The 15,697-nt window shown below is 50.9% G+C and overlaps 2 protein-coding genes across 4 annotated transcripts in view; both read left to right on the forward strand.

Annotated features, from left to right (window-relative positions):
* The window catches only part of LOC101796191 (protocadherin gamma-C5-like), a 220,466-nt gene that overhangs the window by 156,880 nt on the left and 47,889 nt on the right, over positions 1-15,697 (forward strand). The window contains exon 1 of one of the 3 annotated variants that reach the window (XM_072023281.1): positions 13,870-15,512. The exons of the other annotated variants lie outside the window; for them this stretch is intronic. Within the exon in view, the coding sequence (XP_071879382.1) occupies positions 13,890-15,512 (1,623 nt within the window). The 5' untranslated portion in view covers positions 13,870-13,889. Of the gene's footprint in view, positions 1-13,869; positions 15,513-15,697 lie in introns of those variants that run through there. 3 annotated transcript variants of the gene reach the window in all.
* Positions 2,749-11,695, forward strand: LOC139998654 (protocadherin gamma-A5-like). Its single transcript, XM_072023286.1, has one exon. The coding sequence runs from the start codon at positions 4,339-4,341 to the stop codon at positions 6,970-6,972; it is 2,634 nt and encodes an 877-aa protein (XP_071879387.1). The 5' UTR covers positions 2,749-4,338; the 3' UTR covers positions 6,973-11,695.

A 15,697-nucleotide genomic window follows, 5' to 3' on the forward strand; every position in this document is an offset into this window, starting at 1 on the left:
CCTGTCAGCCACCAGACAACAAAATTTTGTGTATAATGGGAAGAAATAGAAGCTGTATGGTTTTAGTGGAAGAGGCATGTCTCTGTGGAACAACAATTAAACTTAAAGCAGAGGGACATTTCATTACTGCTGTATTTACGAAGACCCAGTCTTTGTTGCAGAAAGAATCCTCTCTGTCCCTTATCTCTTTAGGAGGCTTTAGATACTTGCAGAGTAATGTAGCTCTCTTCATGTTATACTTTGAAGGTGTGCTTGTACATGGTGCATGAGATTGGGAAAACTTTTGTTGAACTTTTCCTTTGATGAGATTTGCTTGCAAATTCTGATGGTGAAAGAAAAGCATTGAAGTTATGAAGGTTTGATTTGACGTGTTGGGGGAATTTTGTGTGAGAAGTTGTAGAAAGGCTGGTGGTGCTTTCTCTGCTTGTTTTAGCTATTCCATTCCCCACAAAGCTGTGGTTTACGCTCTTTGAAGTCTGTCTGCTCAATAGGTTTTGCCTGAGAAATGTTATTGAGGTTTCTGGGATCTTTGGGAGAGCTTTCTTGAGACTTCATCCCCTACTCTCTACCTTATGTGGTCAGCTACTGATGCAGGAAGAACGGCTGAAAGCAGAAAAGACACCAGTATGGTCAGACCAAGCTCCATTTTATTACCCGAATAGCCTGACTCTTATAGTGAACTTAACAGGGTTGGATAGTGTCTCACACAAGATTATTGGTCAAAAGCACGCAGAGAAACAACTACCAGAAAACAACCCCATTGTGATTAGCAGTCATGTAGACCATGTCCTTGCAGCCAGCTGCTGGCAACAATATTTCTCTAAAGTCCTCATTTGGGCGATGTTGGAACACTGTCATGGGAACTTCTCGTAGTCGTTCCTGGTAGCTTGGTTTGTTCAGTTCCAGCAAGCCATGGGATCTTTACTGTTTTAAAAATCCCTCAATATACTACTATGAATACTGAAAAATATCTAAATATAAAAAAAAAATAAAAAATCAATGTGTATAAACTAGGTGCATAACATTTATTTTCTTCACAATGTTAGGTCATGTTAATGTAGTGGAAAGAAATGTCTTTAGAGCTGTCCATGGTATAGTCTCTGTGCACGTTGTGAGGAAGTGGGCTGGGCAATTGGTCTTTTAATGAAGTCCTTCTGCCTGTTATGAATAGGGAAGACAAACATAAGAGCCGTGAGTAGCTTGAGAATTCTTTGGGTGTGACATTCTCTTGGTGGAAAGAGGATCCTTTGAACCCTGACCTCTCAAGAATGGAGCTGGAAGTGGCTTTGATAACAGATGTGCAATGACAACAGCTGTGTTCCTAGTATCCTGGAATCCTTTAGGTTGGAAAAGAGCTCTTAGATCATCTAGCCCAACATTTACCCCAGCACTGCCAAGTCTACTTTTAAACCACATCACTAAGCTCTCCATCTACACATCTCTGAAAACCTCCAAGATTGGTGACTCAACTACATCTCTGGGCAGCCTTGATGAATATTCTACAACTTCTTCAGTGAAACACATTTTCCTAATATCCAATGTAAACCTCCACTGCAGCAATCTGAGGCCATTTCCTATTGTTTTATCACATGGTTTTTGGCAACAGGCTGATTCCCACTTTGCTGTAGCCCCCCTTTAAGGTAATTGTAGAACACGATAAGATCTGCCCTGAGCCTCCTTTGCTGTAGACTAAACAACCCTATCTCCATCAGCCGCTCCTAATGAGACCTGTCCTCTAGACCCTTCAACAGCTCCGTTGTCCTGCTTCGACCTGCTTCAGCACCTCAATAACCTTCCTGTAGTGAGGGGTCCAAAACTGATCACGTATTTGAGGTGCAGCCTCACGAGAGCCAAGTACAGAGGGACAATTGCTTTCATAGTTCTGCTGGCCAGACTATTTCTGATACAAGTCAGGATGCTGCTGGATCTTTTGGCCACACTGCTGGCTATTGACCGATACTCGGAGGTGGCTTTCAGCCAGCCAGCTTTTGAGCCAGTCTTCTTTCCCCAGTCTGTAGCACTGCATGGGATTGCTGTGACCCAAACAAAGGACCCATCTCTTAGCCTTCTGACCCATAGACTTGCATATGTCTAAGTAGTTATCAGGTTGCTGACCCTTTTCTCGTGGATTATGAGGTCTTCATTCTGCTTCGTGTCCCTGTCTACCAGGTAGTCAGGGGATGGGGTACCCAGAGAAAAATAGGTCTTGTTTCTAAAAACTGACACCAAAACCCCATTAGGAAGATCATCTCTTGTCACTGTGTTTCCCCTCCACATCCAATAATGGATGGGGCTTGTCTTTGGTCCTTCTTTTCTTGTTTATGTATTCATAAAATCATTTTTGATGTCTCTAAGACCAATAGCCAGCTTGAGCTCCGGCTGGGCTTTGGCACTTCTAATTTTCACCGCACACAGCCTCAAATATCTCCTGAGTAATGGAAGTACATCTCTTGAATTTCATACTATCTAATGTTGAGGCAGATTTTTTTAAAAAATATCTGTAGAGTGACAGTGAAGTCCTTCATTTGTGCAATTTTCACAGTTGTGCCTTGTTTTCTGTGAACTGGGCTTGAATGTTGCAGAGACCCCTAAAACGACTGGAAGATCTACTAGAAAAGAACTACTTTGATATATCTCTCTTTCAGTGTCAGAGAATTATATGCCATTTTCCTTCTGCTCTCACCAATGGTGAGAAGTAGGATGTTGTCCATAATGCAGATAAAGACTGTGACTGCAGAGTAGAAAGGGTAATAGGCAGGCTTAGAGCCTGGAAATTAGTTGGATCAGTGTGCCTCTGGCTGGGGAATGCTTTGGTTTCATGCCTGATGCCAAGGGCTATGCCATTTCTGTTCTGATCATGGTGTCCCTGTCTTTAGAGGCAATGATGTTTCCCTGGGAATAAAGTATTTGGCAGAAAGTGCCTATGGAGTAGAAGTCTCTGAGGTGAAAGGGTGCAAACTGGAGTCACCACCATGTATGAAGGTGAAGTCAAAGAAGAGCAGAAGGGTACTGTGGGAGCAGGTGTTCCATGAAAGCAATAATCTAGGGCTGTAACTGATGCCAAGTACTGATGTAATAACCATTAGCCATGAATGTGAATGCTGACTGTGTAGAATGAGTTCCAGTTATTTAGCATGACAGAATGAGGAAAATATGATTGATGCTTAAATACTAGAGATATTTCATGGTCTTCCTTTGGCTTTTTTTCTCAAATGAATGTATTGGACGTGTTTGATAAGTGATGTCAAATTTTGCCCTCATCTTACACCTCTGAGTACACTGTCTTGCTCGTGTCCCATGGTTCTCTGATACGTTCAAAGTGAATGCCCTGGGGTTTTCTTCTTTTTTATGGGTAGGCATTTTTCTGGAAAACCGTTTAAATGAATGGAAGCTAGAAAAGCATCTTCTGCTGTTGTGATCTCCTGGACTGCATTTATAGTGGGGGAAATTGATCAGAGGCGAGTGCGCAGACTGCTTTGCTAAATAACAGGGATGTGGAGTGAGTGCCCAGGCTTCTCAGAGTACTGAAGGCACCTGTTGATTCCTTGATGTTGCACATGTCCAGCGAGAACTGTTTTATATCAGTTGTTGACAATGGAACGACGGCACAAATTATCAACGAATGTAAGATTTAAATGAATATAAATTGTTGGAGAGACAAGAAAAAAGACAAGACGGACTGCAGAAACGGTCTCTGCAATTCCTTGACGTGACTGTCCTGCACACATGGTGTAAGGGCGATAATTACTTTGAGGTCAAATTAAAACGTATAATTTTACCTGCCATGCAGTAGAATTAAGACATGAAGAAGAGGACACTACCTTCATTGTGATCATGACCACGCTGAAGACCAGAATGAATTCGATCTTCTACTCCGAGAAGTCGTTCCGGAAGCAAACGCATCGACTCAAGGTCGTGTCGCTGGGGAATGTGTCGTGGCGCCGTGTCCGCGGGGACCGAAGGTTTCCGCGGAAGAGGCAGGGCGGCGGCGTTCGCAGTCAGCCGTGCGTGCAGTGCCGGGCGAAGGCTGCGGGCGCCGCTGTTTACCAAGGAGGAGAGGAGAGGAAGGAGCGGAGCGCTGCAGCCAGCCCCGCCCGCTGCGGCCCGGCTCGCTCGCTCTCTGTATCGGCGGCCGTGCGGGCTGCGAGCGGCCCCGCGGTACGGAGCAGAGCTACATAGAGGTCCAGCGAGGCGGAGGGGCTGGCGATAGCGGACGGCGGCGAGGCCGGTACCGGAAAAGGGAAACGGAGCAGGAGCCGGAGAAGGAGTCTGATCCGAAGCCCTAAGCGAAGAGTCGAGTGGCGGAGCTGTCCGCGGGCGTCCCGTGGCGGCGGGGCCATGTCGGAGATGTGCGCGGCGAGAGAAGGGCGCTGGGGCCGGAGGCAACGAGCGCTGCTGTGCTGCGTGTTGGTGGCGGCGTGGGAGGCGGCGTGGGGACAGCTGCGCTACTCGGTGCCCGAGGAGCTGCCCAAGGGCTCTTTCGTGGGCGACGTGGCCAAGGACCTGGCGCTGCAGCTGGCGGCGCTGCGCGACCGCGGCGCCCGAGTGGTGTCGGCAGATAGGACGCAGTATTTCACTCTGCATGCGAACAGCGGCCACCTGGTGACGGCGGAGAGGCTGGATAGAGAGCAGCTGTGCGAGGGCGTGCAGCGATGCGTGCTGCGCTGTGAGGTGATCGTGGAGGGCGAGATGAAAGTTTATGGGATCGAAGTGGAAATCACGGACATTAACGATAATGCGCCAAGCTTCCGAGAGGCTGAAAAGGAAGTGAGAATGAGCGAGACGACAGCTCCCGGGTCACGGCTTTCCCTGGTCGAGGCTCACGATCCGGACGTGGGAGTGAATTCCCTGCAGAGCTACGAGCTGAGCGGCGACGAGCACTTCTCGCTGTCCGTGCTGGTGGGAGCCGACGGCGAGAACCATCCCGAGCTGGTGCTGGCCAAGGCGCTGGACCGGGAGGAGGCGGCGTTTCACGAGCTGGTGCTGAGGGCGATCGACGGCGGCGAGCCGGCACGGACGGGCACGGCGCGCATCCGCGTGTCTGTGCTGGACGCCAACGACAACGCGCCCGTGTTCAGCCAGGCGGTGTACGCGGTGCACGTGCCCGAGGACGTGCCCGTGGGCTCCACGCTCCTCACCCTCACGGCCACCGACGCGGACGGGGGACTTTACGGCAAAGTGCTATACTCATTTAAGAAAATCACTGATAAAGCGTCGAAGATGTTCCACCTGGATCCTGAGACAGGATCTATCAGGCTGTTGAGGAGCCTGGACTTCGAGGAAGGCGACTCCTACGAAATGGAGTTTGAGGCCCATGACGGTGGCGGCCTTTCCGATAAGACTGTAGTCGCGATCTCGGTGATGGACGTGAACGACAACGCGCCCGAGATTTCGGTGCGGTCGGCGCTGAGCGAGATCTCGGAGGACGCGCCGCCGGGGACGGTGGTGGCCCTGCTGCACGTGCAGGACCGCGACTCGGGCGCCAACGGCGAGGTGCGGTGCAGCATCGAGGAGAGCGTCCCGTTCCGCCTGGAGCGCGCGCTGGACAATTACTACAGCGTGGTGACGTCGCGGGAGCTGGACCGGGAGGAGGTGTCGGAGTACAACGTGACGGTGTGGGCGTCGGACGGCGGGTCGCCGTCGCTGCGGAGCAGCGCGGTGCTGGCGCTGCGCGTGCTGGACGTGAACGACAACGCGCCGGTGTTCGCGGAGGCGCGCTACAGCGCCCGTCTGCCCGAGAACAACGCCGAGGGCGCGCTGGTGCTGACGGTGCGGGCGTGGGACGCGGACTGGGGGCAGAACGCGCGCGTGCGCTACCGGCTGGCGGAGGGGCGCGTGCGGGGCGCGCCGCTGTCGTCCTACGTGTCGGTGCAGGCGGAGACGGGCGCGCTGTACGCGCTGCGCTCGTTCGACTACGAGGAGGTGCGCGAGGTGGGGCTGTGCGTGCGGGCGGAGGACGGCGGCGCGCCGGCGCTGAGCAGCAACGTGTCGGTGCGGCTGCTGATCGTGGACGAGAACGACAACGCGCCGCAGGTGCTGTACCCGCCGGCGTCGTCGGCGGCGGCGGGCTGGGCGGGCGCGGTCTGGACGGGCGTGGAGCTGGCGCCGCGCTCGGCGGAGCCCGGCGCGCTGGTGGCCAAGGTGGTGGCGGTGGACGCGGACGCGGGGCAGAACGCGTGGCTGTCCTACGAGCTGGCCAAGGCGACGGAGCCGGGGCTGTTCCGCGTGGGGCTGCACAGCGGCGAGGTGCGCACGGCGCGCTCGCCGCTGGCCCGCGACGCGCCCAGGCACAGCCTGGTGGTGGTGGTGAAGGACCAGGGCCGGCCGGCGCTGTCGGCCACGGCCACGCTGACGGTGGTGCTGGCCGAGAGCGTGGCCGAGCTGCTGTCGGAGCTGGGCAGCGCGGCGGCGCCGGCCGAGCCCGGCGGCAGCCTGACGCGCTGGCTGGTGCTGGCCGTGGCGGCCGTGTCGTGCCTCTTCGTCGCCTTCCTGCTGCTGCTGCTGGCGCTGCGCCTGCGGCGCTGGCGCCGCTCGCAGCTGCTGCCGCCGGCCAGCGGCGCCTTGCGCGGCGTGCCGGCCTCGCACTTCGTGGGCATCGACGGCGTCCGCGCCTTCCTGCACTCCTACTCGCACGAGGTGTCGCTCACGGCCGACTCGCGCAAGAGCCAGCGGCGCTGGGCGGCCGACAGCTGCTGCAACACGCTCCCGGCGCGGCCGCCGCCCGACAAGGCCGCGCCGCTGCTCGGGGAAGACGCTGCCGGCGCCCGCGGCGCACCGCCCGACGCCCTCCCGGTGAGTCAGTCGTTCCGGACACCCCGACGCCCTCCCGGCGCTTGCTTCCGTTCCTTCTCCTTGCCTTTCCTCCTCTGCTCTCCTTTCCGGCCGGGGAGGTTTGGTGCTGAGGAAAGCACAGCTTCATTAGGCAGTGGGTTTTGGGTAACTCTGAAAGGTAATGTGGAATGTGGGACATGAGCATGGGCTTTTGACATCAGCTCTGCTCCAGATGAACTCCTATTTTTTCCCACATGCCAGGTGGTTGCTCCTTTCATTCCCTGACATGTCTCATGCAGGATTTCTTGTTTGTCTTCACTTATTTTTGTTTTTTCTGAAAATTTACTTCTCTCGTTCCTGTGTGGGTCGGTTTCCTTCTTAGCAAGGCATGGCTTTGTTTCCTATCAGGTTGTTGTCCTTTTTTGTGAAGGGAGCCAAGTATGGGCTCCAGTGCCAGCGTTACGGATGTTGCAGAAGTCAGGAGAGAAGAGGGGGCCTTTCCCTGCAACTCTGCTCTACATGATCTTCCAGCTTTTTTTCCCACTTATCTGCTGGTGGTTCCTTTCATCCCCTGGCATATATCATGCAGGTATTCGTTTTGTTTTTCACTCTTCTGGGTTAATGTACACTTGAGACTACCAGGAAGTTAAAAGGTAGCCTCCCAATAACTCACATGCAGTAGTTTGCGATTATCTTTAAATAAAATCTTAATGGCCAATGTGTCATTTGGCTACTTCTCCTCCATACGTTCATACTCTAAGCAACTTTTCTGATGCTTCATGAGGATGGATTATGCAAAAAGATGTCTTTATATGAATATGTGCTGCTGTTTTTGTGTGTGTGGTGGAATAATGGTCTGGGCAACATGTCCTTTTAGTCTTCATCACTTGAATTTGTGTTGCAAAATATTTGGCTTGGTTAATGTTGTGTGAAGTGTGAGATTGGATTCTTTTTCTTTTTGTGCAGTTTTCACATACTTGCCTTTTTTGTTGTTAGTGACAAAAAGTGGCCTCATGTTCCAGAGAACCCTGAAAAGACTGGAAAATCTGTTATGAGTTGTTGGACTGGGGGAGCTGTTCCCATACACAGCATGAATATTTACTGCAGTTGGCATAAAGTCTTTGATATCCTCATGTTTCCTTAAAATGTCACTGGATGAAATGCTCTTGATAGCGGCCTAAATATGGCTAGAAGTTGGATATTGTAAATGGTGCAACTGAATGCTGTGAATGTAGTGCAAGGATGGTGAGTGGCTGAGTTTGAATGTGGAAAATACGTGGATCAGCAGTGATATTGTTTGGTCTGAGGTTTCATTTCATAATTTGTGCCAAGGCCGGCATCATTTATGCACCATTTTCTCCTGGCTGTGCTGCTCTGAAGCACAGTTTTTATTCTCCAATGACAAAATATCTTTCAGAAAAACTGTGCATGTGGTGTGATGATGCCTGTGTCTAGTGGCTTATAGTTCCTGTGTGAATATTTTCAATTCACTGCCATCAATTATAACTCTGTGACTTGGATTTTCTCAAAAACCAAAAATGTGTTTTTCCTCACTTGCCAGGTGGTTGCTCGTTTCGTCCCCTGTCGTGTATCATGTGGGTTTTCCTTTCGGTATTAGAATACCAGGAGCTTAATGTATATCTTTCCAGTAGCCCATTCAGCACTCCTTATTCTGATTAATAGTGAATTCTGATAGGAAATGCTAATAGCGAATGAGGTTGCCTGCAGGCTGGTTTACTAGACTGCGATGGTCTGGAAAGACAGTCTTACGGACACCATGTTTAATTTGGCTGCTTCTGCTTTATACTTTATGCAGCTTTTCTGTTGTTGCATGAAGATGGCTTGAGCAAAGCCAAATTGTCTTTGTAGCAATCCATGCTTCTGTTTTTATGTGCTTGATGGGAAAATGGTCAGGTTCCTAGTCGTTTTAGGATTTCTATTTGGTTGTTATAGAGATTACAGTCAATTGTAAAAGTTGTATTTGAGATTGCTAAGGAGGTGTTGTGTGTGAAGGGCTGTTGGAGGAAGGAGGAGTGTGTGAATATTGACAAGAAAAAAAGGAAAGGAAGGAGCAGGCTTTGCTAGCAGGCACAGGATGTGGCAGCAGCTTTGTTTTGGCTTCATCACTTGAATTGGTGTTGCATAGTATGTGAGGAGATTGATGAATGGAGTCTGAAGAGTGAAAGTGATGTTCTTTTCTTGTCCCGCAGTTTTTGCATTTTTGCCTTGTTTGCTGCCAATGTCAAAAGCAGACCTCGGTGAGGCAGAGAACCCTGAAAAGACTTGGAGATCTGTCATTAATTGTTGGACTGGAGGATCTGTTTGCATACATACCATGAGAGCTTACTACTCTGAGGTGAAAGTCTTTGATATCCTTACGTTCCCTTAAAATGTCCCTGAATGTTAAATCCCTATCAGCAGCTGACGTACAGTTAGAAGTTGGTTATTGAGAGTGGTGCAACTACTGTGAATGTAGAGGAATGAGGGAAAGAGTTTAGCTATAAATGTGGAAAATCAGTGTGTGAGCAGTAATATTTTTTAAGCAGTGCTTTGATTTCATTGTGAATGCCAATTTTTGTAGCATTAATGCACCATTTGATCCTGGTTTCACTATCCTGAAAAGCAATGCTAATCTGATACCAAAATGTTCTGCACAGGAACTGTGCATGTAGAGCTGTGATGTCTGAGTATAATGGCTTCTTATACCTGTGACAATCCTCATTAATGACTTCATATCTGTATTGGGTAGAGTGTTTTTTCATGTGTGTAATGGCCTTGGAGGCTTTGAATTCTCATCATAATCTTTGAACATTGATATCTCAGGAATGGTTCTGGAAGTGTCTTTTCTAACAGATACATGTGATGAGGGCAGCTGTGTTGCAGTTCCGTCACTTGAATCTCATTAAGCATAATGCTTGGCCAGCCCAAATAAAATTGCCTGTAAACTTATCGTGAAGTCTTTCACTTCTGTAGTTTTCCTGTTTTTTTCCTTGTTCATCATTACTGTCTAAGCTAGGCCTCAGTATGGCAGAGTAATGACACTGTATGGAATCCCCTTGGCAGTGTTTGATATTCTGGAGAAGACAGAATGTTAAGTGCGACAAAAATGAAACACAAGCTAAAACTGAATCTCTCTTCATTGCTCACAAGAAGAAGCATAAGAAAGGGTGCCATGTTAGGACCTTTACAGTTTCATATTTGTTGGAGATGAGTGGATTGCATCATAGAAAAATTGAGCTGATGGAGTTTTCTTACAATGCGTAGTTGCAGGAAAGACCTCCTTGACTTCCATGTGCCCTGGAGAGAAATTTTGTGCCTGCAGAAACTCTGACAGCCTCCTGTTGTGTTTCTCTACCACACTTTCTCTTTGGGTGCTTCCTTGTGTTACTTCTCTGATTTTATCTTTTCCTGGTCTTTTGTCTATGTGTCAGTTAAGATATCACAAGATCACAGAATCATCTTGGTTGGAAGAGACCTCCAAGATCACCTAGTCCAAGAAGCAGCACCTAGTAACAACATAGCTGTGTTGAGGAATGTTTTATGTGTTCATGGGACTTGCTCATGCAAACCACTGGCAGAGTATTTCAACAGAGATAGAGCTTGTGTGGAAGGATGGAAATGTCAGAGTGTTTGTGTGTTCTCCTCCACTTCTATTTATTTATTTATTTATTTATTTATTTTCGTCTGGGGAGTGGATGTAAATATGATAGTAGTAAAAGAGACGTGTCTGTGTGGAGCAACTCATGCTCTTACAGGAGAGGGACATTCCCTTACAAATATATTTACAATGACCCTGTCTCTGTTGGAGAACGAATCCTCTCTGTCTGTCCCCTTATCTCTTTAGTATGCTTTAGAAACTTGCAGAGAAATGTACCTCTCTTCTTGGTATACCTTGATGGTATGGTTGTGAGCCTGTGTGTTAGAAGGAAATGGTCTGTTGAATTAGTCCTTTGGTGAGATGTGCTTGCAAATTCTGAGGGTGAAAGAAAAGTATTGAGATTGTGCAAGGTGTGAGATGACACGTTCAGGGAATGTTGTGTGAGGGGCTATAGAAGAACAGATGCTCAATTCTATGCAAGTTTTAGTTCTTTCATTCCTCACATAGCTGTGGTTTATACACTTTGAAGTCTGTCTGCTCAATAGTGTTTCCTGGGAAATGTTATTGAACTTTTTTGGGATCTTTGGGAGAGCATTCTGTACAATTTGTTCCCTACTGTCTACCTCACGTGCTCTACTACTATGAATACTCAAAAATATCTATGTGTATAACCTAGATGAATATGGTTTATTATCTTCATGATGTTTTTATTATGTCATGTTAATGTGATGAAAAGAAAAAAATGTCTTTCCAGCTGTCTATGGTGTAGTTCTTGTGCACGTTGTGAAGAAATGCACTGGGTGATTGGTGCTTGGATGATGTCCTTCTGCCTGTCACAAAGAGGGAAGGCAATTATAACAGCTGGGAGCAGTCTGGGAAATCTTCCTGTGTGAAGGTCTCTTATTGGAAAGAGGAGCCTTTGAACACTGACCTCTCAAGAATGCAACTGGAGGCGACTTTGCTAGCAGATGTACTATGAAAACAGCCATGTTCATAGAATCCTGGAGTCGTATAGGTTGGAAAAGACTTAGAGCATCTAGGTCAACCCTTAACCTAGCACTGCCAAGTCTGCCATTAAACCATGTCACTCAGGACTACATCTACATGCTTTTTGAAGACCTCCAAGGATGGTTACTCAACTAAATTGATGGGCAGCCTGTTGAAATACTTTGCAACCCTTTCATGGAAGAAATTTTTCCTAACGTCCAATATAAAACTCCCCTGGAACAGTCTGAGGCCATTAACTGTAATTTTATCACGTGGTTCTTCGGAGAAGAAGCCCATCCCCACTTTGCTGTAGCCCCTTTTAAGGAAATCATAGAGCAGGGTTAGATCTGCCCTGAGCCTCCTTTTCTCTAGGCTAAGCAACCCCAGCTCCATCAGCCGCTCCTAATAAGACCTGTTCTCTAGGCCCTTCAAAAGCTCCGTTGCCCTGCTTTGGACCTGCTTCAGCACCTCAATAACCTTCCTGTAGTGAAGGATCCAAAACTGAACTCAGCATTTGACGTGCAGCCTCACAGAGATGGGTACAGAGGGGCAATCACTTCCCTAGTCCCACCGGCCAGACTATTTCTGATACAAGTCAGGATGCTGTTGTCTTTCTTGGCCACCTGAGCACACTGCTGACTCATATTCAGCCAGCTATCGATCAATACTCAGAAGTCCCTTTTAGCCAGCCAACTTCCTAGACAGTCTACCCTCAGCCTGTAGCACTGCATGGGATTGCTGTTCCCCAAGTACAGGTCCTGTGACTTAGCCTTGTTGAACCACGTACTGCTGGCCTTGGCCATTGGTCCAACCTATCCAGATAAATCTTCAGGGCCTTCCTATCCTTGAGCAGATCAACACTCATGACTAACTTCATATGATCTGAAAACTTACTGAGGGTGCATTTGATCCCTTTGTACAGATTTTGATAACGATACTGGAGATAACTGGTCCCGACCCGTATTGTAGATGGGCAACACATTTGCTAGCCGCCTGTTAGCACGAACCTCCTGGATATCCAGGACTTCTGTTAAATGATGGAGAGTGTCTTGGTGAGCACTTCGGTTGGATCCCTTTGGATGGATCCCTTCTGGACCCATAGATTTGCATATGCCTAAGCGGCTTAGCAGGTTGCTGACCATTTCCCCATGGATTATGAGGGCTTCATTCTGCTCCTCATTCCTATTTGAAGCAGATTTAGAGACTGGAAAATACTTGGGTCAATGTCTCTTTGGTTAGGGTATTCTTTGGTGTCATAACTGGTGCCAGGGCCTGTGCCATTTCTGTTCTGATCATCATGTCCCTGTCCTTAGAGGCAATGAAGTTTCCCTGTATTTGGCAAAAGGTTCCTATGTAGGAGAGGTCTCTGAGGTGAAAGGGTGCAGACTGGAGTCACCACCATGTATGAAGATGAAGTTAAAGAAGAGCAGAAGGGTGATGTGGGAGCAGGTGTCCCCTGGAAGTGCTGATCTAGAGATAACAGATCCCAAGTACTGATGTAATAACTATTAGGCATGAATGAAAATTTCTACTGTGTAGAACAAGATCTACTAATTCTGCATGACAGATTCATGAAGATATGATTGATGATTAATGCTGGTTCCTGTTTTTTCTCAACTGAATCTACTTAGAGCTGTTTAATAACTGATTCAAAGTACTGCTTTTCTCTTGCACGTGCTGGGGAAATTTCCTGTTGGTCTCTGCTACCAGAGAATGCCATAGGGTTTTCTTCTGTTGTATGAGTAGGCATTTTTCTGGAAATCCATTTAAGTGAACAGAAGCAAAAAACAGGTCTTCAGCTTTTCTGTTCTCCAAGACTGCATTTCTACTGGGGGAAACTGATCAGCGGAGACTGCCCCCACTAGTTTCATCAGCAGTAGTGATCTGGAGTGAGTACACAGCCTGTTCAGAGAGCTAAGGGGAGCTGCTCTTTCCTCCCTAAGGGTGCTGTTGCTCCCTTTCATAGCTGCTACGCTGTTTCATATCGTTTGTTGACATTGAAACAACGGCACAAATTATGACTGAACTGAATGTAGAAGACATTGTTGGAAAGCCGAGGAAACTTTCAGTAAGGGGAGGACCGGGAAGAATAACATTTGAAATTCGTGAAGGACATGCTGCTTCTGCAATACTGGGTTTAGAGATCAAATTAATATGAAAAATTCTACGTGCCCCACAGTAGAGCGAAAACAGCCAGAGGAATCGTCCATCTTCACTCTCCTCATGAGCGGTCTGAAGACGAGAATGCTATCGGTCTTCTCCTCGAAGATGACAAGGTGTTGTGGAAACAAACGGACCGACTACGGGCCGTGTCACAGGGGAATGAGCAGTGTCGGCGCGCCCGCGGAGTAGAAGGTTTCCGCGGAAGAGGCAGGGCTGCGGCGCTCGCTGTGAGCCGTGCGTGCAGTGCCGGGAGGCGGCTGCGGGCGCCGCTGTTCACCACGGAGGAAAGGAGAGGAAGAAGCAGAGCGCTGCAGCCAGCCCCGCCCGCTGCGGCCCGGCTCGCTCGCTCGCTCGCGGTGTCGGCGGCCGGATGGGCTGCGAGCGGCCCGGCGGTGCGGAACCGAGCTACATAGAGACAGAGGGACTGGCGAGAGCAGGCGGCGGCGGGGCCGGAGCCGAAAAAGGGAAACGCAGCGGGAACCAGAGCGAGAATCTGATCCGGAGGCGAAGAGTCGGGGCGGCGGCGGCAAGCTGTTGGCGGGCGTCCGGTGGCGGCGGGGCCGTGGCGAAGATGTGGACTGAGAGAGAAGGGCGCTGGGGCCGGAGGCAGCGAGCGCTGCTGTGCTGCGTGTTGGTGGCGGCGTGGGAGGCGGCGTGCGGGCAGTTACGCTACTCGGTGCCCGAGGAGCTGCCCAAGGGCTCTTTCGTGGGCGACGTGGCCAAGGACCTGGCGCTGCAGCCGGCGACGCTTCGTGACCGCGGCGCCCGAGTGGTGTCTGCAGATAGGACGCAGTATTTCTCTCTGCATGCGAACAGCGGCCACTTGGTGACGGCGGAGAGGCTAGATAGAGAGCAGCTGTGCGAGGGCGTGCAGCGATGCGTGCTGCGCTGTGAGGTGATCGTGGAGGGCGAGATGAAGGTTTACGAGATCGAAGTGGAAATCACGGACATTAACGACAACGCACCCAGCTTTGGGGAAGGAGAAAATGAAGTGAGAATGAGCGAGACGACAGCTCCTGGGTCGCGCTTTCCCCTGTCTAAGGCTCATGACCCGGACGTGGGAATGAATTCCCTGCAGAGCTACGAGCTGAGCGGCGACGAGCACTTCTCGCTGTCCGTGCAGGTGGGAGCAGACGGCGAGAAGCGTCCCGAGCTGGTGCTGGCCAAGGCGCTGGACCGGGAGGAGGCGGCGTTTCACGAGCTGGTGCTGAGGGCGATCGACGGCGGCGAGCCGGCACGGACGGGCACGGCGCGCATCCGCGTGTCAGTGCTGGACGCCAACGACAACGCGCCCGTGTTCAGCCAGGCGGTGTACGCGGTGCGCGTGCCCGAGGACGTGCCCGTGGGCTCCACCCTGCTCACCCTCACGGCCACCGACGCCGACGAGGGACTTTACGGCAAAGTGAAATACTCATTTAAAGGGATTTCCACGAAATTCTCGAAGATCTTCCACCTGGATCCCGAGACGGGATCGATCAGGCTGTTGAGGAGCCTGGACTTCGAGGAAGGAGACTCCTACAAAATGGAGGTCCAGGCACAAGATGCTGGAGAGCTTTTCGACACGGCTATGGTCTCGATCTCGGTGACAGACGTGAACGACAACGCGCCCGAGATTTCGGTGCGGTCGGCGCTGAGCGAGATCTCGGAGGACGCGCCGCCGGGGACGGTGGTGGCCCTGCTGCACGTGCAGGACCGCGACTCGGGCGCCAACGGTGAGGTGCGGTGCTCGCTGGTCGGCGACGTGCCGTTCCGTCTGCGGAGCTCGGTGGGCAGCTACTACAGCGTGGTGACGGCGCGGGAGCTGGACCGGGAGGAGGTGTCGGAGTACAACGTGACGGTGTGGGCGTCGGACGGCGGGTCGCCGTCGCTGCGGAGCAGCGCGGTGCTGGCGCTGCGCGTGCTGGACGTGAACGACAACGCGCCGGTGTTCGCGGAGGCGCGCTACAGCGCCCGTCTGCCCGAGAACAACGCCGAGGGCGCGCTGGTGCTGACGGTGCGGGCGTGGGACGCGGACTGGGGGCAGAACGCGCGCGTGCGCTACCGGCTGGCGGAGGGGCGCGTGCGGGGCGCGCCGCTGTCGTCCTACGTGTCGGTGCAGGCGGAGACGGGCGCGCTGTACGCGCTGCGCTCGTTCGACTACGAGGAGGTGCGCGAGGTGGGGCTGTGGGTGCGGGCGGA

This window comes from Anas platyrhynchos, chromosome 14 (genome assembly GCF_047663525.1).
Source record: "Anas platyrhynchos isolate ZD024472 breed Pekin duck chromosome 14, IASCAAS_PekinDuck_T2T, whole genome shotgun sequence".
Lineage (NCBI taxonomy): Eukaryota > Metazoa > Chordata > Aves > Anseriformes > Anatidae > Anas > Anas platyrhynchos.

What these genes read in the sequence shown, in the direction of transcription:
- LOC139998654 (XM_072023286.1), top strand. Translation starts at nt 4,339, where the DNA reads ATGTCGGAGATGTGCGCGGCGAGAGAAGGGCGCTGGGGCCGGAGGCAA.